We start from the raw sequence: 27,606 nt of genomic DNA on the forward strand, positions 1-27,606 counted from the left end.
GATCCAGAACGCCCCTCCAACACTTGATCTATTTAAAGAAAAGATGTATTTTCTCCTAAGAATGGACTAGCTGGAGGCTTCTCTCTAGAAGAGCACCCTAACTCGCAAATTTTTTGAGACTTGGGAAAGTTATATTAATATCCTACCCTCCCAACTACGAAACCAACTTTATGAATGCTTTCACCAGACACTGTGGTATGAAACAAGGGTACTTCTTCGAGACCCTCCAATTTTTGTATGAGATGATGGGGCGGACCTGTCCTCTCCCTCTGGTCCCTCCGCACCCTGATGATGGGTTGGGAGTGGGGAAACTGCAATGTTGCGAACGCTCCTCTCATTGATGGGGGGTGACATATTTGTTCTCATCACAAATGTTATCCTATTATAGTAATGTCCTGCTTCATGCTACAGTCCTATAATAGACTAATATCAGATATATATATCCTGGAATATATGTAGCGAGGTATTGTCAAACCTCCTCAAGTAGAACCTATAAAAAATGTAACAATATCTATGTACATGTATGTTGATTGTATTTACAATTGAATGCTTCTTTTTCGTTATGAAACGAACTATACTGTTTGATGTCTGGACATCTTCAATAAAAATGTTTTGAAAAAACTAATAATAATAATAATAATAATAATAATAATATACAGTCTTTTCTTTGCTCCCTCCTGATCAAACACTCTGCTTATGCCTATATGGTAAATACAACCCAAATAACTGATGAACCATCCACCCTTAGCCTGCCTAGCATTGTGTACTGCAATGAGGTTTACAAGCATTTATTTATCTGCGTAAATGTCTGCACAATATTCATTAAATTCCAGGACTGTGTTTTCTATTGCTCAAGCTGCTTTCAGTGTCAGCAACTACAGATGATTGGGGCAATTAGCAAAACTGCCTGTAAGGAAAGCAATATATTCATAAAGAACTGTGTTGAATTGCTTTTGCAATGTTTTTCTTGTCTAGGAATCAAGAATTTCTGCAGGGATATACAGATGATGCTGGGATTCAAGCCAGGAATATATTTTAAAGCATGTTGGGCATTTTTATCCCCAGTCACATTAATGGTGAGTAGCTTGCCCTATATTACCAAGATTATGTTCATGTTAACAATATTATATGAGTTAAAAGTCAATAAACTTAAAATAAAGTTATCTCAAAGTGTAGAAGAAGTGTATGACCTCCACTGTATGTAGGGACAGATTTAATATGTTGCATCCAGAATATAATACAATATACCTATATGGCCGCTGCTTATATGGACAAATGAGTACCAATTAGAGCCAGACAGTCACATAAACTCTATATATAGCAGCCTGTTATGTATCATGGGGATTGCTTGCCTCCCCTGCTGTGTCTGGTCTTCTCGTATAAGTGTGCTCTGTGAGTTTGGATTTTTATTTGCTGCCCTCGATAACATTAATTTACAGTTCACTGTACAGGCAAAAATATCACCCACTATTATGCATTTTAAGAAACAGATATGGGATCTATTGTTTGGACTGCTTGAGGCTCGTTTTTTTTTTTTTTGGGGGGGGGGGTTTATAATTTATATATTGAATTACATTTAATAATTACCCAAATCCCCCTCCTTAAACAGTGATTACAGGAGGAAATGCTGTGTGTACAGTATTATATTCCCCTGTGTTTATTTGTTTTATTACATTTTTCTGTGTGAAGGGCTGTCAGTATTAACAATGGGCCTGATGGAGCTACAGCTCCAGGACACCCATCCCAGATCGGCCCATGGGCGGGCTGGGTAGGCCCAGATCAGATCCGCTTCATGATGACTCCCAAGGGACCAGCCACCTTACTACAAGTGATGTGTGTCTAACCCTCAGCCCCGCTGACTCCTGGTCACCAGTGCCTTACAGCGCAGCTGGGGCGCTACTTGCTCCACCCTGACACTGCCGGGGTGGAGGAAACCTGTGTAAGCTTCAGCCTGAGCATAACCTGCAATGCAGAGGCTGCATATATGACTGCGTATTATATGGCCCTCACTTAGATGCTCTATGTATTGTATACAAGTCCCTAGAATGACAAGTGAGGCCTTAAACTGAATGCAGATAAACGCATGTGATTGTCACAAATCAGGCACTTACCTTAAAGGATTAAGTCAGGTGACATGCTGCAGCCTATGGATGCAGGGGGGTGGAACTCGGCTGAGTCTATATATTCTTCCCTCACTGGGCATTTTCCCTCTTTACTTCAGGAATCCCCTCCCACCCTCCTCTGGTAATTTAGTTAATTATATTTCTTTTTCTGATGTTGAAGGAGGCACAGTAGGCAGGAAAGCTTTTACAATCAGTGGTTAATTCACACGGTGCTACCGCTGATTGGCCGCACGTCACTACGTCTTTCAAAGCACCCTGGCTCTTGGTACCTCTGTGCGAGGGCCCCTCGACCTGCACTGTGCATGTACGTCCTTGTGAGCCCAGAGGGTAGTAGTCACGATGACGCCAGATTTAGCACCAGCCCATCATAAAGGACTAGGTCCTGGGACCAGTGGTTAGTGCCTGTGGGCCATACATTGTTTGGTTTTGCTATTAGCCATTAACTCATTGGATTGCTCTCGCCGCCAACCATTATAATTTGTAATTAATAAACTGCGACCTGTTAATTTTGCCAAAATTAAGTTGTCAGTGTGTTTATTTCATAGATAAGATTTTAGAGTGTTAAGTTAACCGTTATAAAGGTATGGTGTAATGAAGCAGGAAATCAGCAGAATGCAGTTTATGCTCTCTGTATTGTATACAAGTTCTTAGAGTGCTCTCTGTATTTTATACAAGTCCCTAGAATGCTCTGTGTATTGTATGGCAGTAACAAGAATGCTCTCTGTGTTGTAATCTATCACTAGTACTGATAAAATTATTATGCATAACGGCATAGACAGCAAGACAGCGCTGCTGACTTAACCGCTACATGCCGGATGACTTGTAAATACGGAGAGTAGATTTTGCTATGTGACGTCATCTACTGGGTGTTGAGAAGATACACTGCCATCTGAGGTGTGCACTGACAATTGTTATAGCTTTTTGAGTCGATGTTAGTCATATTTCCGACGGTAGGAATACTGCCGGAAATATGACCGACACGAAAACGCTGATAGGCTAAATCCCGTTATGTAAGTTTCTCCGACACGGATAAAATACGGACATTGTGATTGCCGGAAGTGAAAAGGTAGACAGTCACAATTCTGGAATTAAAACGGCAATACCAGTGGGTCCAACGGCTATACAGTGATATTCCTACCGTCAGAATTTCATACCCAACCATTTTGAGTAAGTATCATATAATAAATATGATAAAATCCAATTTCTTTTGCAATATGTGCAGTATTTTCCTATCACCAGCACAGTATGAGGCCGTGTCTGATGGATGCGCAAAGACTTTCTACTGGCTGCAAACTGCAATTTCTGCTGTAAAGTGATAAAAGACATAATATCACCTTAGAAACAACTGACTGTGGTGGGGGTCATGAAGCAGAAATGTTGAGGGAAGCCCCGGTGACTATCAGAGACAGCTTGCAGTATCCCTAGGGTTCTATGTACAAACACATAGCAGTCTCTATCTATAAATACATTCGGCAGTGGACAATTGATTAATTGCATCATTTACACGTTATAATTTACAACAAAACAGAAACCCTTTAAATAAGCATCTTAAATAATGAGTTGTACATCTGCTTTCCGCTTTGATTTTCGGTGACATGACTAGTAAGGTAATTTCAGGTGATTGTGCTACAACTGTCCTCATTTTCTCTTTGCTTGGTGTATACCAGTTTATATTCTGTTTATACAGTACATATAATAATCTGAAGTTTCAGGAAAACATCACTGAACACAAGCAGTCAATGCAATATAATAGGAAGAAAAGGTTAACCTTCTCTTCCTATCTATCTAAGGATTGGAACTTCCCTTTTACACATAGACATAGGAAATATGTAATGTGGCATTCTATATGTAAATGTTTTATAATTTTATAGTTTCATATTTAAGATAACATTTTTTTTGTTCACACTACTTCTTCTTACTACACTGCGGGGAATTAATTGGTGCCTTAAATGGCTGATAACAAAATCTTACCATGACATAAGTATCAATGTTACGTTTACCGGTGGATTGCAAACAAAAAGTTGTATTTTGTAACTTCATTGTCAGCTTACTTTGGCTTTTTGCATCGAGGTGCATGAAGACGGCGGCTTTCCCAGCATGCATCATTTTCAGTTGGGCAAAATGAATTTCTTAGCCTGGTTAGGTAGAAGTTAATTTTGCACCTAGTTCTGCACAAAATTGCAAAAAAACCAAAATGTATTGATTAGACTAATATTGAAATTATTATCCAGAATTTATATAACGCCAACATATTACACAGCTCTGTACAATGTGGGAAAAATACTGTACAAACAAGAGACAAGAGGCATAGACACCCTTGCCCATATAAGATTACAGTATGAAGAAAAAGGTAAATTTGAGACATAAGGAATGTGGGAACTAGGTGAGATTCACTGAGGTAAAGTTACTGAAAAATACAGATTAGGAGCAGGCAGAACTCTACCTAGAATTAGAAGCAAAATACCCAGCTAGGAGGAAAAGCGACAATAGGGAAGGCTATATTGGTGAGGCAGATGGGTTTCTGGGTAGCTGAGTCATATTGAAGGCTGGGCAAACAGACCGAGCGGACCAATAGCTTCCTATGGGACAGTGCGGTCATACTCCTCATAGGCTGCTTGTGCAGCAGTAGATTTTCCCCAGGCTGAGCACAAAACTAGGGGAGGAACAATTCGGTCACACACAAGGTCACTCTCACACACAGTTATGGTGCATTTGAATCCTGCCCTAGTTCAGACTACAAACTATGTTTCAGTCTGCATAAAGGGCTTTCCATCACCATCTGGTGGTAATACGTGGCACTGAAGTTTTATATTTTCTGCACATTTTGGACAGTATTTATTGATTTCTATGTCCCTGTAATATCCCCCAAATACACTAGTGACACTGAGCACAAAAGTAGACACACATTTTTGCAGTACCCTTGCACAATATAAATACCACCTAAAAATATGTCATAAGTCGCAAATACTTCTCGCCTCATTCTAAAAGAATGAGATTCACACTTTTCTGAGAGAGAGAATGGGACCTTTCTTGAAAATGTGATTTTACGATTATGCTATGCAGACTTATAACAGTTTCTGAAAGTTTCAAGTTACCATTTTCTTCTGAATCAACTTAGCAGCCCTTTAAAAATATTATAGGTTTTTGGGTTACGGAAAATAGTTTCCTTTATATAATATATCCGTATTCTAAATTTTTATGATGCTTTAAAAGAAATCCAGTTGCAGGTTACAAACATGCAGGACCACTAACCCCAAAATCCCCAAACTACTAAACGCCAAGATTTAATTTTTTCAGATATGAATAATGAAGGTAAAATACATAATTTATTGTTACAATGACATTGCACTGCAGATCTGTTAAAATGTTAAGCATTACCTCACCCAGTGGCGGAACTACCATTGGTGCTGCAGATGCGGTGCACAGGGGCCCATGGAGATAATGGGGCCCACTGCACGGAGAACTAGCGAGCTGTGGGCCCCAGTTCCCTTATCCCCGCTTCCCTGTACCGGAGCCCACAGCTCGCTAGTTCCGACTCTGACCTCACTACCCCATTAAGGACAGTTGTAGTTCCTCCCACATCCTACACTGTCCTAATGGGTTCTGATAAAAGCTGAAACTGCAACCATTTGAGCTGCTGTGACATCACTGGTCCCGCCCCTGTATATGTATCCTCCAGTAAACAGTAAATAGTCTGCAAAGCAAGTCTGCCAAGCTGCCTGTATGAAGCGATAGAGAGGCCCCTTTCCTCCTAACATGGTAATCTACTGCAAAGAGCTGAAAGAGAGCGTGAGTAACATATTTAGGTAATGAAGCACTCCAGTTATTAAGCTCAGTAATTCTCTGCTCTTGACATATATTAATGCTCCTCAAGGCCATGGTTCAAACCATTGTAACGGCATCTCTGTCTGTGCAGGCAAATGGAGTCTCACTATCATCATCATCATCATCACCATTTATTTATATAGCGCCACTGATTCCGCAGCGCTGTACAGAGAACTCATTCACATCAGTCCCTGCCCCATTGGAGTTTACAGTCTAAATTCCCTAACATATACACACAGACAGACAGAGAGAGAGAGGGACTAGGGTCAATTTTGATAGCAGCCAATTAACCTACCAGTATGTTTTTGGAGTGTGGGAGGAAACCGGAGCACCCGGAGGAAACCCACGCAAACTAGGGATGAGCGCACTCGGATTTCTGAAATCCGAGCCCACCCGAACGTTGCGGATCCGAGTCGGATCCGAGACAGATCCGGGTATTGGCGCCAAATTCAAAAGTGAAACTGAGGCTCTGACTCATAATCCCGTTGTCGGATCTCGCGATACTCGGATCCTATAAATTCCCCGCTAGTCGCCGCCATCTTCACTCGGGCATTGATCAGGGTAGAGGGAGGGTGTGTTAGGTGGTCCTCTGTGCTGTTTAGTTCTGTGCTGTGCTGTGCTGTGCTGTGCTGTTTAGTGCTGTGCTGTGCTGTGCTGTGCTGTGCTGTGCTGTGTTCTGCAGTATCAGTCCAGTGGTGCTGTGTGCTGTGCTCTGTCCTTCTGAGGTCAGTGGTGCTGCTGGGTCCTGTGCTGTGTCCTGTTCAGTCCAGTGGTGCTGTGTCCTGTGCTCTGTGCTTCTAAGGGCATAGTTATTTCCCCAATATTCCCCTGTGTTTAAAAAAATAAAAAAAAGTTTTTTTAAAAAATACCAAAAACTACTTTAATATTTTTTAATTACCACAAAATTTGCACAACCAATCCTGCAGTATAAGCCCATTGGTACTGCAATATTACCAAGTTCACACATTCAGCAGTAAAAGTCCAGTGGTACTGCAATATTACAAAGTTTACACATTCTGCAGTATCAGTCCAGTGGTGCTGTGTCCTGTGCTCTGTCCTGCTGAGTTCCGTAGTGCTGCTGGGTCCTGTGCCGTGTCCTGTTCAGTCCAGTGGTGCTGTGTCCTGTGCTCTGTGCTTCTAAGGGCATAGTTATTTCCCCATTATTCCCAAGTTTTTAAAAAATAAAAAAAAAGTAAAAAAAAATAAAAATTTAAAAAAAAAAAAAAAATATATAATAATTATAACCAAATTTGCAAAACCAATCCAGCATTATAAGTCCATTGGTACTGCAATATTACCAAGTTCACACATTCTGCAGTATCAGTCCAGTGGTGCTGTGTCCTGTGCTCTGTCCTGCTGAGTTCCGTAGTGCTGCTGGGTCCTGTGCCGTGTCCTGTTCAGTCCAGTGGTGCTGTGTCCTGTGCTCTGTGCTTCTAAGGGCATAGTTATTTCCCCACTATTCCCAAGTTTTTTAAAAATAAAAAAAAAGTAAAAAAAAATAAAAAATGTAAAAAAAAAAATATATATAATAATTATAACCAAATTTGCAAAACCAATCCAGCAGTATAAGTCCATTGGTACTGCAATATTACCAAGTTCACACATTCTGCAGTATCTTGTGCTACATATAATGGAGACCAAAAATTTGGAGGATAAAGTAGGGAAAGATCAAGACCCACTTCCTCCTAATGCTGAAGCTGCTGCCACTAGTCATGACATAGACGATGAAATGCCATCAACGTCGTCTTCCAAGCCCGATGCCCAATCTCGTAGTACCGGGCATGTAAAATCCAAAAAGCCCAAGTTAAGAAAAAGTAGCAAAAAGAGAAACTTAAAATCATCTGAGGAGAAACGTAAAGTTGCCAATATGCCATTTACGACACGGAGTGGCAAGGAACGGCTTAGGCCCTGGCCCGTGTTTATGACTAGTGGTTCAGCTTCACCCACGGATCTTAGCCCTCCTCCTCCTCCCCCCCCCTACAAAAAATTGAAGAGAGTTATGCTGTCAGCAACAAAACAGCAAACAACTCTGCCTTCTAAAGAGAAATTATCACAAATCCCCAAGGCGAGTCCAAGGGTGTTGGTGGTTGTCAAGCCTGACCTTCCCATCACTGTACGGGAAGAGGTGGCTCGGGAGGAGGCTATTGATGATGTAGCTGGCGCTGTGGAGGAACTTGATGATGAGGATGGTGATGTGGTTATTGTAAATGAGGCACCAGGGGGGGAAACAGCTGATGTCCATGGGATGAAAAAGCCCATCGTCATGCCTGGTCAGAAGACCAAAAAATGCACCTCTTCGGTCTGGAGTTATTTTTATCCAAATCCGGACAACCAATGTATGGCAATATGTAGCTTATGTAAAGCTCAAATAAGCAGGGGTAAGGATCTTGCCCACCTAGGAACATCCTCCCTTATACGTCACCTGAATAACCTTCATAGTTCAGTGGTTAGTTCAGGAACTGGGGCTAGGACCCTCATCGGTACAGGGACACCTAAATCCCGTGGTCCAGTTGGATACACACCAGCAACACCCTCCTCGTCAACTTCCTCCACAATCTCCATCAGATTCAGTCCTGCAGCCCAAGTCAGCAGCCAGACTGAGTCCTCCTCAATACGGGATTCATCCGAGGAATCCTGCAGCGGTACGCCTACTACTGCCACTGCTGCTGTTGCTGCTGTTAGTCGGTCATCTTCCCAGAGGGGAAGTCGTAAGACCGCTAAGTCTTTCACAAAACAATTGACCGTCCAACAGTCGTTTGCCATGACCACCAAATACGATAGTAGTCACCCTATTGCAAAGCGTATAACTGCGGCTGTAACTGCAATGTTGGTGTTAGACGTGCGCCCGGTGTCCGCCATCAGTGGAGTGGGATTTAGAGGGTTGATGGAGGTATTGTGTCCCCGGTACCAAATCCCCTCGAGATTCCACTTCACTAGGCAGGCGATACCAAAAATGTACAGAGAAGTACGATCAAGTGTCCTCAGTGCTCTTAAAAATGCGGTTGTACCCACTGTCCACTTAACCACGGACATGTGGACAAGTGGTTCTGGGCAAACGAAGGACTATATGACTGTGACAGCCCACTGGGTAGATGCATCCCCTTCCGCAGCAACAGCAACAGCTGCATCAGTAGCAGCATCTACAAAATGGCTGCTCATGCAAAGGCAGGCAACATTGTGCATTACAGGCTTTAATAAGAGGCACAACGCTGACAACATATTAGAGAAAATGAGGGAAATTATCTCCCAGTGGCTTACCCCACTTAGACTCTCATGGGGATTTGTGGTGTCAGACAATGCCAGTAACATTGTGCGGGCATTAAATATGGGCAATTTCCAGCACGTCCCATGTTTTGCCCACACCATTAATTTGGTGGTGCAGCATTACCTCAAGAGTGACAGGGGTGTGCAGGAGATGCTTGCGGTGGCCCGCAAAATTGCTGGACACTTTCGGCATTCAGCCAGTGCCTACCGCAGACTAGAGGCACATCAAAAAAGCTTGAACCTGCCCTGCCATCACCTCAAACAAGAGGTTGTGACGCGCTGGAACTCCACCCTCTATATGCTGCAGAGGATGGAGGAGCAGCAAAAGGCCATTCAGGCCTACACAGCCACCTACGACATAGGCAAAGGAGTGGGGATGCGCCTCAGTCAAGCGCAGTGGAGACTGATTTCCGTGTTGTGCAAGGTTCTGCAGCCATTTGAACTTGCCACACGAGAAGTCAGTTCCGACACTGCCAGCTTGAGTCAGGTCATTCCCCTGATCAGGCTGTTGCAGAAGCAGCTGGAGAAAGTGAGGGAGGAGCTGGTAAGCCATTGCGATTACACCAAGCATGTAGCTCTTGTGGATGTAGCCCTTTGTACGCTTTGCCAGGATCCGAGGGTGGTCACTCTTTTAAAGTCAGAGGAATACATTCTGGCCACCGTGCTCGATCCTCGGTTTAAAGCGTATGTTGTGTCTCTGTTTCCGGCGGACACAAGTCTACAGCGGTGCAAAGACCTGCTGGTCAGGAGATTGTCCTCTGAAGAGGACCGTGACATGCCAACAGCTCCACCCTCATTTTCTTCCACATCTATGGCTGCGAGGAAAAAGCTCAGTTTTCCCAAAAGAGGCACTGGCGGGGATGCTGATAACATCTGGTCCGGACTGAAGGACCTGCCAACCATTGCAGACATGTCTACTCTCGCTGCATTGGATGCTGTCACAATAGAAAAAATTGTGGATGATTACTTTGCTGACACCATCCAAGTAGACATGTCAGACAGTCCATATTGTTACTGGCAGGAAAAAAAGGCAGTTTGGAAGCCCCTGTACAAACTGGCTCTATTTTACCTGAGTTGTCCCCCCTCCAGTGTGTACTCGGAAAGAGTTTTTAGTGCAGCGGGGAACCTGGTTAGTGAGCGGCGAAGGAGGTTGCTTCCTCACAACGTTGAAAAAATGATGTTTATAAAAATGAATAATCAATTCCTCAATGAAGTACAGCACTGCCCTCCAGATACTACAGAGGGACCTGTGGTTGTGGAGTCCAGCGGGGACGAATTGATAATGTGTGATGAGGAGGAAGTACACACTGTAGGGGGAGAGGAATCAGAGGTTGAGGATGAGGACGACATCTTGCCTCAGTAGAGCCTGTTTAGTCTGTACAGGGAGAGATGAATAGCTTTTTTGGTGTGGGGGCCCAAACAAACCAATCATTTCAGCCAAAGTTGTTTGGTAGGCCCTGTCGCTGAAATGATTGGTTTGTTAAAGTGTGCATGTCCTATTTCAACAACATACCTCTCAACTGCAGCTCATCCCTCCTCTGCGGGGATAATGTCTCCTGTGCTCTGACACGTCACTCTGTGTACTCTCAGCCGCAGGATCTGACACTACAACTACCATGCCTCTTGTAGCAGCCCTCACTCCAGGGCCTCTTCCATGTGCAGTGTCCCCCTCTCTCTTGGGTTCACTATAGTGGCATGGAGTTCTCCCCCTCATCCAGGGCACACATTCCTTGCCCTGGCTCAGTCACCACGCTCAGACTTCCAGGCAATGCTGGGGGAGCCTGGGAGCTTCCACCCCAGGTCCCCAGCTACAACTCTCCTCTCCTGTGTCTTCTCTCTCTTTCTGACACTTTAAAGATCGTGCCTTTAAATGAAAAAGTCAGGCTTCATTGCACGACTATGTGCAACAGGGACATTTTTTTGGGTTTACAAAGTCAAACAATAACACTTCGACCCTGTCTGTCTGGGGTCTCTCAATGACGAATTGTCTGGAGCATGTTTGGAGGAGGTATTGTGGCCCCGGTATCAAATTGGGTACCGGGGCCACCCCACTATGCAGTCCAGATACTTGTTTGGTGGAATTCAGACACGTGGAGGGTTTTTTAATTATATTGTGGCCTCGGTACCAAATTGTGTACCGGGGCCACCACACTACGCAGTCAAGATAGATAGATGCGTATTGCGTATCATAGATAAAGTACATTCAGTGGTGTGGGGCAAATTGAAAAATATTCAAAATGCACTGACATTATCAAAAACAAGAGGTTGTCACACGCTAAAACTCCAACATGTATATGATGGAGAGGATGGAGGAGCAGCCGTATGTGTAGTGTAATGCAGATCTGTTGAAGGTTTTTTATATATTTTATTGTGGTGCCCAGTGCCCACTCCTCTATGCAGTCCAGGTACAATTATTGGTGCGAATCATAAAAGTTCAGGGTTTTTAATATATTGTGGTGACCCACTCCTCTACGCAGTCCAGGTACAATTATTGGTGCGAATTATAAAAGTTCAGGGTTTTTAATATATTGTGGTGACCCACTCCTCTACGCAGTCCAGGTACAATTATTGGTGCGAATCATAAAAGTTCAGGGTTTTTAATATATTGTGGTGACCCACTCCTCTACGCAGTCCAGGTACATTTATTGGTGCGATTCATAAAAGTTCAGGGTTTTTAATATATATTGTGGTGACCCACTCCTCTACGCAGTCCAGGTACAATTATTGGTGCGAATCATAAAAGTTCAGGGTTTTTAAGATATTGTGGTGACCCACTCCTCTACGCAGTCCAGGTACAATTATTGGTGCGATTCATAAAAGTTCAGGGTTTTTAATATATATTGTGGTGACCCACTCCTCTACGCAGTCCAGGTACAATTATTGGTGCGAATCATAAAAGTTCAGGGTTTTTAAGATATTGTGGTGACCCACTCCTCTACGCAGTCCAGGTACAATTATTGGTGCGAATCATAAAAGTTCAGGGTTTTTAATATATTGTGGTGACCCACTCCTCTACGCAGTCCAGGTACAATTATTGGTGCGAATCATAAAAGTTCAGGGTTTTTAATATATTGTGGTGACCCACTCCTCTACGCAGTCCAGGTACAATTATTGGTGCGAATCATAAAAGTTCAGGGTTTTTAAGATATTGTGGTGACCCACTCCTCTACGCAGTCCAGGTACAATTATTGGTGCGAATCATAAAAGTTCAGGGTTTTTAAGATATTGTGGTGACCCACTCCTCTACGCAGTCCAGGTACAATTATTGGTGCGAATCATAAAAGTTCAGGGTTTTTAAGATATTGTGGTGACCCACTCCTCTACGCAGTCAATAACGATTGTCGAACCTCGATTTGTGTTTCCAACGCACAAAGATTTATTCGCAATAAGTGGAAAAAATATGCTCAAGCGAAGTAATAGTAAATACAGCCGTTACTTATCGCAGGCGCTCTGGATCCAGTGCAGTCATTCAATCCTGAAGTCTGGGGACAAGATGTCTGCACTCTGGATCACAAGCTGCTGCTTATATACACAATCAAATACAGTAATACAATGAAGATGGTATGGCTTGCATCTATTGGTCCGGGTCTCAGGAATGTCCAAGGGGTTGTCAATCATTGGCTGGTTCATCCTAAGGAATCCAAAGGAGGGGGTCATCTCTGCAGGGGGTATGCTCTGCTCTTCCCGCCAGAATTCCTTAGTCTTAAGTAGTTCATAATTCCCTATCATTCATAACTTGCGCATGCACTCTGCGATTCCCTCGCAGAGCGCACCAAACAGTAGGATATGTAACAAGGTTCATTATGATACCACTCATGATGTTATTCCATTAACCCGTTCTGTGTATTTCACTAATATGCATGTAACTCTGATATAACATATAAATACTACTATATTTCGACATAACTGACTATGTGTTGCTACTACCAATAATGTGTACTATTTTATAAGTATGCGTGTTTGTGCGAATGTATGGTAAAAGACCAATTACTGTTGCTGCCACGTGTAGTGGATGCGTACGCCCTTTCACGCCGTAGCGTGCCCTTGTACGTCATAGCGTACCGTACGCATCTTTTCAGACAAAGACAACCAAGTTTGCTAGACTTTAATTGAAATGACTTTATCCAATTTACTGACTTCGACACAGTCCAGGTACAATTATTGGTGCGAATCATAAAAGTTCAGGGTTTTTAAGATATTGTGGTGACCCACTCCTCTACGCAGTCCAGAAAGATACCTTGTTGCAACGTTTTGGACTAATAACTATATTGTGAGGTGTTCAGAATACACTGTAAATTAGTGGAAATGCTTGTTATTGAATGTTATTGAGGTTAATAATAGCCTAGGAGTGAAAATAAGCCCAAAAACTTGATTTTTAAACTTTTTATGTTTTTTTCAAAAAAAATCCGAATCCAATACCTTAAATCCGAACCGAGACCTTTCGTCAAGTGTTTTGCGAGACAAATCCGAACCTCAAAAATAACGAAAATCCGGATCCAAAACACAAAACACGAGACCTCAAAAGTCGCCGGTGCACATCCCTAACGCAAACACAGGGAGAACAAACTCCACAGAGATAAGGCCATGGTTGGGAATTGAACTCAAGACCCCAGCGCTGTGAGGCAAAAGTGCTAACCACTTAGCCACCGTGCTGCCCACTACCCTATTAAAAGGAAGATTCAGTTACTTAAAAGGAATAATTTCAGTAACTGTAAGGCGTATAAGGGATTAGCATGAGCTATAAGTGAATATTGGAAATTATAAATTGTAATATTTATTATACTGTGACTTATGAGAATAGTTACCACAAAAAAGTTTGGAGAAAATTTTGCGAGCGTCTGATAAACAGTTTAAAACAATGATTTTACTGACAGCAACATCTATTAAATAGAACTATCTAGCAAAATATTATATAAATATTAGGGATGAGCGCGCTCGGATTTCTGAAATCCGAGCCCACCCGAACGTTGCGGATCCGAGTCGGATCCGAGACAGATCCGGGTATTGGCGCCAAATTCAAAAGTGAAACTGAGGCTCTGACTCATAATCCCGTTGTCGGATCTCGCGATACTCGGATCCTATAAATTCCCCGCTAGTCGCCGCCATCTTCACTCGGGCATTGATCAGGGTAGAGGGAGGGTGTGTTAGGTGGTCCTCTGTGCTGTTTAGTTCTGTGCTGTTTAGTTCTGTGCTGTTTAGTTCTGTGCTGTTTAGTTCTGTGCTGTTTAGTTCTGTGCTGTGCTGTGCTGTGCTGTGCTGTGCTGTGCTGTGCTGTGTTCTGCAGTATCAGTCCAGTGGTGCTGTGTGCTGTGCTCTGTCCTTCTGAGGTCAGTGGTGCTGCTGGGTCCTGTGCTGTGTCCTGTTCAGTCCAGTGGTGCTGTGTCCTGTGCTCTGTGCTTCTAAGGGCATAGTTATTTCCCCAATATTCCCCTGTGTTTAAAAAAATAAAAAAAAGTTTTTTTTATAAAATACCAAAAACTACTTTAATATTTTTTAATTACCACAAAATTTTCACAACCAATCCTGCAGTATAAGCCCATTGGTACTGCAATATTACCAAGTTCACACATTCAGCAGTAAAAGTCCAGTGGTACTGCAATATTACAAAGTTTACACATTCTGCAGTATCAGTCCAGTGGTGCTGTGTCCTGTGCTCTGTCCTGCTGAGTTCCGTAGTGCTGCTGGGTCCTGTGCCGTGTCCTGTTCAGTCCAGTGGTGCTGTGTCCTGTGCTCTGTGCTTCTAAGGGCATAGTTATTTCCCCATTATTCCCAAGTTTGTAAAAAATAAAAAAAAAGTAAAAAAAAATAAAAAATTTAAAAAAAAAAAATATATATAATAATTATAACCAAATTTGCAAAACCAATCCAGCATTATAAGTCCATTGGTACTGCAATATTACCAAGTTCACACATTCAGCAGTAAAAGTCCAGTGGTACTGCAATATTACAAAGTTTACACATTCTGCAGTATCAGTCCAGTGGTGCTGTGTCCTGTGCTCTGTCCTGCTGAGTTCCGTAGTGCTGCTGGGTCCTGTGCCGTGTCCTGTTCAGTCCAGTGGTGCTGTGTCCTGTGCTCTGTGCTTCTAAGGGCATAGTTATTTCCCCATTATTCCCAAGTTTGTAAAAAATAAAAAAAAAGTAAAAAAAAATAAAAAATTTAAAAAAAAAAAAAATATATAATAATTATAACCAAATTTGCAAAACCAATCCAGCATTATAAGTCCATTGGTACTGCAATATTACCAAGTTCACACATTCAGCAGTAAAAGTCCAGTGGTACTGCAATATTACAAAGTTTACACATTCTGCAGTATCAGTCCAGTGGTGCTGTGTCCTGTGCTCTGTCCTGCTGAGTTCCGTAGTGCTGCTGGGTCCTGTGCCGTGTCCTGTTCAGTCCAGTGGTGCTGTGTCCTGTGCTCTGTGCTTCTAAGGGCATAGTTATTTCCCCATTATTCCCAAGTTTGTAAAAAATAAAAAAAAAGTAAAAAAAAATAAAAAATTAAAAAAAAAAAAAAAATATATAATAATTATAACCAAATTTGCAAAACCAATCCAGCATTATAAGTCCATTGGTACTGCAATATTACCAAGTTCACACATTCTGCAGTATCTTGTGCTACATATAATGGAGACCAAAAATTTGGAGGATAAAGTAGGGAAAGATCAAGACCCACTTCCTCCTAATGCTGAAGCTGCTGCCACTAGTCATGACATAGACGATGAAATGCCATCAACGTCGTCTTCCAAGCCCGATGCCCAATCTCGTAGTACCGGGCATGTAAAATCCAAAAAGCCCAAGTTAAGAAAAAGTAGCAAAAAGAGAAACTTAAAATCATCTGAGGAGAAACGTAAAGTTGCCAATATGCCATTTACGACACGGAGTGGCAAGGAACGGCTTAGGCCCTGGCCCGTGTTCATGACTAGTGGTTCAGCTTCACCCACGGATCTTAGCCCTCCTCCTCCTCCCCCCCCCTACAAAAAATTGAAGAGAGTTATGCTGTCAGCAACAAAACAGCAAACAACTCTGCCTTCTAAAGAGAAATTATCACAAATCCCCAAGGCGAGTCCAAGGGTGTTGGTGGTTGTCAAGCCTGACCTTCCCATCACTGTACGGGAAGAGGTGGCTCGGGAGGAGGCTATTGATGATGTAGCTGGCGCTGTGGAGGAACTTGATGATGAGGATGGTGATGTGGTTATTGTAAATGAGGCACCAGGGGGGGAAACAGCTGATGTCCATGGGATGAAAAAGCCCATCGTCATGCCTGGTCAGAAGACCAAAAAATGCACCTCTTCGGTCTGGAGTTATTTTTATCCAAATCCAGACAACCAATGTATGGCAATATGTAGCTTATGTAAAGCTCAAATAAGCAGGGGTAAGGATCTTGCCCACCTAGGAACATCCTCCCTTATACGTCACCTGAATAACCTTCATAGTTCAGTGGTTAGTTCAGGAACTGGGGCTAGGACCCTCATCGGTACAGGGACACCTAAATCCCGTGGTCCAGTTGGATACACACCAGCAACACCCTCCTCGTCAACTTCCTCCACAATCTCCATCAGATTCAGTCCTGCAGCCCAAGTCACCAGCCAGACTGAGTCCTCCTCAATACGGGATTCATCCGAGGAATCCTGCAGCGGTACGCCTACTACTGCCACTGCTGCTGTTGCTGCTGTTAGTCGGTCATCTTCCCAGAGGGGAAGTCGTAAGACCGCTAAGTCTTTCACCAAACAATTGACCGTCCAACAGTCGTTTGCCATGACCACCAAATACGATAGTAGTCACCCTATTGCAAAGCGTATAACTGCGGCTGTAACTGCAATGTTGGTGTTAGACGTGCGCCCGGTGTCCGCCATCAGTGGAGTGGGATTTAGAGGGTTGATGGAGGTATTGTGTCCCCGGTACCAAATCCCCTCGAGATTCCACTTCACTAGGCAGGCGATACCAAAAATGTACAGAGAAGTACGATCAAGTGTCCTCAGTGCTCTTAAAAATGCGGTTGTACCCACTGTCCACTTAACCACGGACATGTGGACAAGTGGTTCTGGGCAAACGAAGGACTATATGACTGTGACAGCCCACTGGGTAGATGCATCCCCTTCCGCAGCAACAGCAACAGCTGCATCAGTAGCAGCATCTACAAAATGGCTGCTCATGCAAAGGCAGGCAACATTGTGCATTACAGGCTTTAATAAGAGGCACAACGCTGCCAACATATTAGAGAAAATGAGGGAAATTATCTCCCAGTGGCTTACCCCACTTAGACTCTCATGGGGATTTGTGGTGTCAGACAATGCCAGTAACATTGTGCGGGCATTAAATATGGGCAATTTCCAGCACGTCCCATGTTTTGCCCACACCATTAATTTGGTGGTGCAGCATTACCTCAAGAGTGACAGGGGTGTGCAGGAGATGCTTGCGGTGGCCCGCAAAATTGCTGGACACTTTCGGCATTCAGCCAGTGCCTACCGCAGACTAGAGGCACATCAGAAAAGCTTGAACCTGCCCTGCCATCACCTCAAACAAGAGGTTGTGACGCGCTGGAACTCCACCCTCTATATGCTGCAGAGGATGGAGGAGCAGCAAAAGGCCATTCAGGCCTACACAGCCACCTACGACATAGGCAAAGGAGTGGGGATGCGCCTGAGTCAAGCGCAGTGGAGACTGATTTCCGTGTTGTGCAAGGTTTCTGCAGCCATTTGAACTTGCCACACGAGAACCGAGACCTTTCGTCAAGTGTTTTGCGAGACAAATCCGAACCTCAAAAATAACGAAAATCCGGATCCAAAACACAAAACACGAGACCTCAAAAGTCGCCGGTGCACATCCCTAATAAATATAATAAAATGTTAATGTTTGTTTGATTAAGTGTTATTTTTTTGAATACTAAAAGGGCATATATTTTACCCCTAAACAGGTCTTATATTTGGCAGGGCCTTGGTGACTGTAAGCACATAGATGTGTTGGAGAATCTGTTGTCAATTCAACATTTTACAGGTCTATGGGAATTGATAGGCTGAATTCTGATGAATATTAGTGAGGCCAACAAAATGGCTACCCCAGTGACATATACCCTTTACTGTCATAACACAACGCCCACAACTACCTGTATCATTCATGTTTTTCCCTTGCCTACTTCTACTATAAATGCTCCAGTTGTTTCTGCAGGCTACTTCTAGCTCTGTTTCTTACCTCTCAACTTCGAGATGGGGGGGGGGTTGTGTCACAGGGAACATGGCCGTGTTATGATGAGGTCTTGGCCACACCCTCTGGTGGCTTGCCTAGTGTTATAGAAGCTCTAGAACCAGGGCCACCTTAACAACTCTATGGGCCCCCAGGCAATGCAGTGTACCGGGCCCCTAAAAAAAAATATATATATATATATATATATATATAAATAGTGTGTGTGTGTGTGGAAAAAAAATATATATGTATGTAAAAAAAAACGTGATTATATATATAATCACTTTTTTTTTACATATATATATATATATATATATATATATATATATATATATAGGGGCTCCCTTAACCTACCTTAAGACCTTAAGTTCGATCCTCTTCTTTTTTACGCGCCGCTGAGTCTTTTCTGCCCTCTTCCGTGCTGTGGTTGCAGTGAATGCTGGGCGTGACATCACGCCCAGCATTCACTGCGAGCACAGTGACCGCAAGGTAAGTATTTAAAAAAAGAAAATAGGATTCGGACGGGCCCCCTTGCCTGCAGGGCCCCCGGGCCCTTGCCCATCGTGCCCAATGGAAGAGACAGCCCTGTATAGAACACCTCTTCCTTCCCAAAAAAACACTACTGCACCTTCAAAAACACCAGCGGTATATGAATGCAGCGTCCACTCACCGTTGATTTGCGGTGCACATTTTAAACTGAGGCACTTACAATAATATCATACTTGCCTAGTCTCCCAGAATGTCCAGGAGAAATGTGTTCCTTAAAACCATGTGACTTCTTCTAATTACCTTCTGTTATTTCCACGCAGGGTCTCCTGGCTTACAGCATACTAAAATATCAGCCATCACAATACGGAAGCTACAAATTCCCCCTGTGGTCAGAGGCATTAGGAATCCTCATGGGGCTTCTCTCCTGCATGATGATCCCCATCGGAATGTTGGTTGCTGTGTTAAAGGAGGAAGGAACTCTGTGGGAGGTAAGTGATGCACACAGCAATGTACAATGCTCCAAGTCAAGACAGATGGAGAAAGCCACAGTTCACTGCAATAAATGTACGGATGCAATAATTGTACGGATTCTCCATACTATATTTTGATAGATCACTTATTAGTGCAGTAAATCACCGTTCAATACACAGTACTACAACTGTATTGATTCTATTTTTAATATATATTATGACAAATGTCCCCGACGTTGCCTGTGTGGGACAAATTTTATGAACATAAGTTTATAAAGAAAGCGTTTGTTATAATAATAGTATAAATGAATTATTGTGTTCCGTTGTAATATTGACAAGAGTCTCATGTAAATAGTGCGAAAATCAGATTTTTGCAGGTAAACGTTATATTCCTTATCTGAAAAGTGTGAATCTTGTTCTTTAAGAGTGTAGCGAGAAACTTTGTCAATTGTGAACTTGTTCCACCAATTTTCCGGCCCAAACCACTCTCTTAAAATCCGTTTTGGTGATATCACCTATTTCCATAGCCAATTTCTGTGATGTGACAAGGATATCATGAAAATGATCCTTCCCACATACCAGCATAGCCCTATCCTCTTTGCACAAGATCTTCATCCTACATAAAACATTTTGTTAATGTGAGACTGGTGACTTGACAGTGAATAGTATGCACATAGCAATATAAAAGCTCAGTATAAAAATAGAGTGAATTTGCTAGTAGTCAATAAATGTAGTGAACATTTATGATTGGGGAAGATCACCAATGAACCAATGGACAAGAGGTGGACGCCATCTGCTGTTCTTTTCGTTATTGACAACATGTCTGGCGCTAAAATGATTGATGCAAAAAAAAATGTTTAGGCAATATCTCGTCAGCATAAAGTAGATCTGGTTGTGTGTGCAGCAATCTGTCGACTGCATTTAGGTCTCCATGTCATTCGGCCTAAGCCTTGCACTGTCAAAAGTAACCATCCCCACATGTGGTCAAGTGAAAATAGGTCCCGTCACATGGCGCTCAGGTCAAACGATGCGATCTGTTCTTGTGGTGCAGACTATAATGTTTACATTTAGTTGCCCATACACTTCTCAGTGTTTTATTATTTTTATTTTTTATAGCGCATGTTTCCTTTAAAACTAGATGTGCTATATTTTTCAAATCTATTATTAAGAAAGGTTCACCCCCTGTTCATTTCATATAAACATGGCCGGATTAAGGGGGGGGCACAGGGGGCACGTGCCCCGGGCCCCCCTCTCTCCGAGGGCCCCCCGCTGATCGGATCACCTCACCTGTCATTTGGTGATCCGATTACTCCCCTGCTTGTGCGCGCGGTGGGAGAGGGGCGGGGGCTGACGTATGCGCACCCTCCTCCACCCGACAGACTAAATGTCTGATAGATGTATGTACAGCAGCACCGCTGCTGCTGTACATTTTAAGATGGAGGAAATGGAGCTGCTGAGCTTGCGCAGCTCCTCCAAGGAGTTGGAACAAGTGTCTGGGTAAGTAGTCAGACTTTTACTGCTCATGTAGATATTTATACAAATTGAAAAATAAAACAATTATATGTATATACTTATTCAAGAAGACCCTCATCACATGATTATTACTTGATTAAATGTCAAATGTAGCCACCTATAGCAGCTAGAATAATATATATATATATATATATTATTTTAGCTGCTATAGGTGGCTACATTTGACATATTTGATCAAGTAAAACTATACGCTATGAAGGGTCTTCTTGAATATGTATATACATATAATTTTTTTTCAGTTATGTTTCAGTAAATATACAAAGTACTTAAACATTAATAATATGCTGGTAAAGCCAATCCATGCCAGAGTGGCAGGTTAATGTAGTCGTACAAGAGGGGCAGATCGTAATTTAGTAATCATTATTAAAGTTACACACATGCAGACAGGGGCGATTGGGCTTACCCCGATAAGCCGGGGGCTTAATGTGGAGGGTCGTAGGCTGCTTGAAGTTTTTTTTTTTCCGTTACATATATTTTTGGTCTGTTTTTTTTTTTTTATAATTGGGTATCGACCGACAATCAGGACCAGCGTCACCAGCCTAACATGGGCCTCTCCTGGATCACGGGTGCCAGCGGGAGAGAATTGTTGTGGCCGCGGAACTTATGTTAAACCCCGCCCTCCTATACGTGGCCTCGTCCTTGTCCTATCCAGTCAAAAGAAAAGGTCACATGGGACGCGCACCACGTGACAGGTGCAGTCCCATGTGTACAATGCAGGAAGCGCGGCTAGAATAAGGTAAGTATGAGGGTGTTTTATGTCAATATAGTGTGTGTTAATGTAGTGTGTGTGGGCAGGGGAGCCTATGTCAGTATAGTGTGTGTGTGGGTAGTGGGGCTTATGTCACTGTAATGGGGTTGGGGGCAGGGGGTTTATGGCAATGAAATTGGGGTGTGAGATAGGTGGTGACTAATGGGTGATGGTGGGCAATTTAGTTTAATAGTGGGGGGGCTTTTATTTTAAGATAAGGAGGAAGGAGTTATAATTCAATGCTAGTTTGGGACTACTAAGTGTGGGGTTGAGTTTGGGGAGGAGGGCTATTTATTAAATGTGAATAGGAATAATTTAATGTCAGGGATGGTTTTGGGAAATGGTTACATTTATTAAACGTAAATGCTATTTATTTCTGGGCCTGTTTGGAGGTAGGGAAATAGGTTTATTTATTAAATGGGAATACTATTAATTTAAAAGTTTGGGTTGGTTGGAGGAAAATATCTCTATCAAATGTGAATGCTATTATTTTAATGTGGCAGAAGGGAGGCCTAATTATTAAACGTGTGTGCTATTGATTTAACGCAGGGGCTCAGAGTTTTTTCTTAATTTAATGTACCCATTTTTTTTCCAGATAGGACTCTCAACATTCCAGGATCCAGACAAGCAGCAACTGAACTAAAGACACCAGCAGCCACAGGTAGGGAAAGCGACAAGAACAAGACACACATACTTGGGCACATACAGTGGGTTCACAGACAGACACAGTGAATGCACACACATACAGGGACAGACACAGTGGGTACACACACATACTGCGCTCCGCCTACCATTTATTTGGCGCCGCCCACATGAGGCCATTTTCAGACTTTTTTTCCAGGGCCACTTTAAGTTCCCAATCCACCCCTGCATGCAGACATATATAGTCAAAATTGGTGTTATGTTATCAATGTTTATTTTTTTATGTTAGTTTCATTGTTCATTGTTTCATTGCTAGTTTTAGTGTACGGTATCATTGCTAGTTTTAGTGTGCGGTATAATTGCTAGTTTTAATGTGCGGTATCATTGCTAGTTTTAATGTGCGGTATCATTGCTAGTTTTAATGTGCGGTATCATTGCTAGTTTTAGTGTGCGGTATCATTGCTAGTTTTAGTGTGCGGTATCATTGCTAGTTTTAGTGTGCGGTATCATTGCTAGTTTTAGTGTGCGGTATCATTGCTAGTTTTAGTGTGCGGTATCATTGCTAGTTTTAGTGTGCGGTATCACTGCTAGTTTTAGTGTGCGGTATCACTGCTAGTTTTAGTGTGCGGTATCACTGCTAGTTTTAGTGTGCGGTATCACTGCTAGTTTTAGTGTGCGGTATCACTGCTAGTTTTAGTGTGCGGTATCACTGCTAGTTTTAGTGTGCGGTATCACTGCTAGTTTTAGTGTGGGGTTTTGATGATTGTTTTAATGTAAAGTATTTTAGTTTGTGGAAGTAATGACTTTTTTCTTATGCAGACAACCTAGGCGAGCCCTCTGGGAGAGCTGTAAGTGTCGTACTGCTGGCTATAGGTGTTGTAATGCAGGATGTGTCAATGCTTACAGCCTTATACCCAATGAAGACACTTTGCTCTTAATTATAGATCTTAGGGGGCCCCCCTGTCTTAAGTGCCCCGGGCCCCCCAAAGCCTTAATCCAGCTCTGCATATAAAGGAACTATTTCCATTACCTCTCATAGATGGATCACATTACATTTCTACACGTTGGTCCGTGCTCTTCGTTGCTATGGCAACCACACACGAGATGAGCCTTCTTCCACCGTTCTGTTATTTTATGAATCATAATGGAAATGTGACTTGTAGTGTGAATTGCTCCTCACTTCCTGCTTTGGGGACAGAGGCAATGGAGCTCAAAAATGTGACACTTCGTTTTCAGTGACTGCGTGCTCTTAACCATTCACTGGGTTCTGAATCATGGTGTTAACCGTTTGTCGATCAAAGCAGAGAAAATTACTCTAAATACTACATGTGCAATAATTAAGATATAATAGTAAATACCCTACAGATTTATTGTATATTTTCATAATTTAGTTTTTTGTAATGTAAATGTTTAACATACAAATACAGTTGACTATTTTCAAATATTTTGAGCGGTACAATGACTAGCAATGCTGCCTGACAGTGTTGGGAGCATGGGTTTGTATTCTGCCCAGGACACTATATTTGTGTGGTTTGTATGTTCAACCCCCTTTATAGCAAAAATAATAGCTAGATAGTCAAACCTCTCCAGTTCTGTCAAGGTATTGTGACTTTTACATATGCATTTCTAACTATTAGAATTTTTTTATTTGTGATGCAACATAAATGTTAGATTTAGTGGTTCTTTAGTTCCTTAATCCTTACCCACAATGCAATACTCACTGAAATAAACTCACATCCACCTGTATTTATATTTGCTATGCAGCTGAGTATGTAGAACTGTTCTAGGCCATTTAAGACTCCAAGGGGTATATTTACTAAACTGCGGGTTTGATAAAGTGGAGATGTTGCCTATAGCAACCAATCAGATTCTAATTGTCATTTTGTACTAAATAAATCATAACTAGAATCTAATTGCTTGCTATAGGCAACATCTCCACTTTTTCAAACCCACAGTTTATACCCCCAAGAAGCTTTTAATAAGCATACTGATGTGCTGTGCATAGGGAAGAATCCTTCTCCAGTATAATAGCTTTATTTTAAATGTATCAAGTACTTTGTTCTGTCTTGAAATGGTTAAGTTCAGCCCCATAGTACTGAAGTCTCCTATCTAGAAAGACGTGCGCATTGTATAGGACAATGGCTTAATACAGCAGGATATTTAATAGCATACTGACTAGATTTAGCAGTAAGTTGGGCTAATGAGCTTGCGCATTGACATGGCCTATTTTCTAATGAGCTGTTTGGAAACAGAAAGCAATGGGAGGGAGAAGGCTCAGTGCTATTATCAGAAGCTGGGCATTTAGTCCCATTGATATAAAAAATAAGTATCACAAATTGGAAATATAAAATACAAACGAAAGCTTGTGATGTCAAAGTACTGTATCACAGATCAGTCACATACATCACATCCTTAGCAAAGTGCGCAGATTTAATTCTCCATCAGAAGGGTCCCGCAGGTCCGTGGTCTCGCTCCTGGTTGCCGCATCTGCATTCCGTGTTGTCACTATCAGTCATACAATATTCTATCAATGTCACTATTTGGGGGGGGGGAATAACAATAATTGAGATGTGGGTGAGAGGATAGAGAGGATAGCTGTGTTAGCTGGCAGGGCATGTTTGACTTGTAGGTTCACAATTGTTGGATTGCTACATTTTGCATTTAACATCTTATATATATATATATATATATATATATATATATATATAGAATGTTAAATGCAAAATGTAGCAATCCAACTATTGTGAACCTACAATATATATATATATATATATATATATATATATATATATAAAATGTTAAGTGCATTTCAAAATCAGCAGTATGAAATTAGACAGCAAAAGCAGTTGCTTCTTTAAAAAGGAGGGGTGTATTGGTTTTTAAGGCATTTGCCTCAAAATAATGTTTTTGCTTAATTGTGACAAATGTAGAGGACTGTAAGCAAACTCTATTTCTTTGTCTTTTACTGTATACTGTTTTATTTTTCTGGTCCGGACCACAGTCTTAAGGAAATCCCACATATCAATTGGCAGTAGGCCACACCCCCAAGCTATTGTGTTGTTAAAGATTTATCTGACTCCATAAGATTGACAGGAGAGTTCTAGGATGAGAAAGACAGATTATGGGGAAGAGAGAATGCTATTTCTAATGAATGGTGAGCCCTGCAAGCACATTTATGAACACCTTTCTAGAAACTAGATAAAGCCATGTAACAAAGATATTTTTATACATACATCCCATAATTTATAAACTACATCATTATTTTGATAACTATTTTCAAAAAAGCTTAATATATCCCAGAAAACATATGATTGAAATGTCATAGTTGACAGAAAAACTGTTGAAAGATAGGAAGTTCAGGTAGTAGCACTTTTATAGGCAATAAGTAAATCTTTAAATACTAGGGATGGTTCATCGAACATGTCTAGGGTGCATAGAGTTTGACAAACAATGGTGCATAGAACATTACAAATGCATTTACTGCCATATTACAGCACAATCTTTTTTAGAATTTCTTTGTGTTTCATCATTCACTGAATTCTGTCTAATCTTCTCACAGAGAATACGCCAAGCTAGCAGGCCTGCTATGGACTGGGGTCCATCACTAGAAGAAAACAGAACGGGCCTGTATGTTCACACCCTGGCAGGCAGCCAATCCCCAAAACCTTTGATGGTCCACATGCGAAAATATGGAGGAATCACAAGTTACGAAAACACAGCCATTGAGGTGGATAAGGAAATAGAGGAGGAGTCGATGATGTGACATTGAGGAGAAAGCCAGGCAGGACTGATTGGAATAGACACCTCTTTTCCTCCGGGGCTTACACATGCTTCCCCGACACAGAACCTGGCAATCCTCGATCTTGTGTCCAACCTGGGCCCGTCAGACAGAGGTTATAGTTTAAGAAATGCGGTTGTCCAATAGCTTTGTGTGGGACTACGTGCAGAACTGTCCTTGTAGTTGTTATGGTGTGGTAATGTTACACTATTTGAGACACTGTCTATATGTTTCTGTGCTTGGATAATTCACGTCCACCGTATGTATTTCCGGAGGGTTGCTTACTACAGAGTGAGAGTAGTTTTATGGCATGGTGAACCTTAAATGGTTGCAATTCATGTATTTTAATCTACAAATGGTGCAAATGCATTGGCAGGGCCTGATTTTACCAACAAATGGAACAAGGTCACTGTTTAGAACTGGAACCATCCTTATGTGTATGGTCATGTTCATTGTGTGGCTGTTAAAGCACCAGTCCCTTAAGAATGCATTATGTTAAAGTAATGCTAATGTCTGGAAGAAAGGGCTTAATCAAATGGATACACTAAACTTCTGATTAAAGTTAAAAAAAAAACTTTATGCTTTATAGGAATCTATCATACTCAGTATTTGCCCACATTTCCACTGTGCATGCACAGGGATGTGTATTTGTCATGCCTTGTACATGACTACATCATACTTGCCAACTTTTAGGATTCCCCCCTATGGGAGATATCAGAGGGCAGATCCTGATGCCCAGAGCAAGCTGCCACTGCTCAAATGCCGCGAATCGGGTGGTAATAATGCCGGGAGGAGGACTAGGATGAGAATCGCGTCATAAAACTGGGCTCTCCTGGGAGTCCGTGAGTACTCCTACAAATTCCGGAGTCTCCTGGACATTCCGGGAGAGTAGGCGATTGAATCCATTTCAATGAAAGGCACATTGTATAATTTTGTTAATGTGCCCCGATGCACTTTGTGTTCACCAGCACCTCTTCAGTTACATGGGGTCTGCTGAAAGCATAAAAGTGCATCAAAGGGACACGGAGAGCATCTAAAACAAATGTGTACTATATACACACACACACACAAACACACACACATATACATACATACATATATATATATATATATACATATATATATCTATAATATAAAAGCCTAGTGGCGTGTGTTAGTCTGTGTGTGGAAAAAAAACCCAACAAGCTGCAGCGCCACCTGCTGGGCGGAGTTATACACTGACCTACTAAATTCTTAGCATTATCTAATATATAAAAGTAAAAGCCTAGCGGCGTGTGTTAGTATGTGTGTGTGTGTGTGTGTGTGTGTGTGTGTGTGTAAAAAACTATTTTCTCAGAAAGGGCTCATCCAATTGACCTGAAATTTGGTATACTGACATTATTTGACAAAAAAATTAGAATAGTGAAGTCAGTTAACTTCCATCATCCCCCCTTCCCCCGTGGGAGGGGTAGGAAAGGCTAAATTTACGAGTTGAGGGGTCAAACTCATTTTCGTGAGGTCATTTTACCTCATGAACACACATTAAAAAGGGCACTTGCGTCGGGAAGTAACGC

The 27,606-nt window shown here is 42.1% G+C and overlaps 1 protein-coding gene across 2 annotated transcripts in view; it reads left to right on the plus strand.

Moving 5' to 3' along the window:
- The window catches only part of SLC6A7 (solute carrier family 6 member 7), a 66,613-nt gene extending 39,311 nt beyond the window's left edge, over window positions 1-27,302 (plus strand). Inside the window, exons 12-14 of one of the 2 annotated variants that reach the window (XM_075210043.1) lie at window positions 976-1,076; window positions 19,203-19,370; window positions 25,835-27,302. In XM_075210043.1, the coding sequence (XP_075066144.1) occupies window positions 976-1,076; window positions 19,203-19,370; window positions 25,835-26,038 (473 nt within the window). In that variant the 3' untranslated portion in view covers window positions 26,039-27,302. Of the gene's footprint in view, window positions 1-975; window positions 1,077-1,689; window positions 2,622-19,202; window positions 19,371-25,834 lie in introns of those variants that run through there. The other variant, XM_075210044.1, reaches the window with a different exon arrangement.
- Window positions 27,303-27,606: the final 304 nt, after the last annotated feature.

Source organism: Mixophyes fleayi, chromosome 4 (assembly GCF_038048845.1).
Source record: "Mixophyes fleayi isolate aMixFle1 chromosome 4, aMixFle1.hap1, whole genome shotgun sequence".
Lineage (NCBI taxonomy): Eukaryota > Metazoa > Chordata > Amphibia > Anura > Limnodynastidae > Mixophyes > Mixophyes fleayi.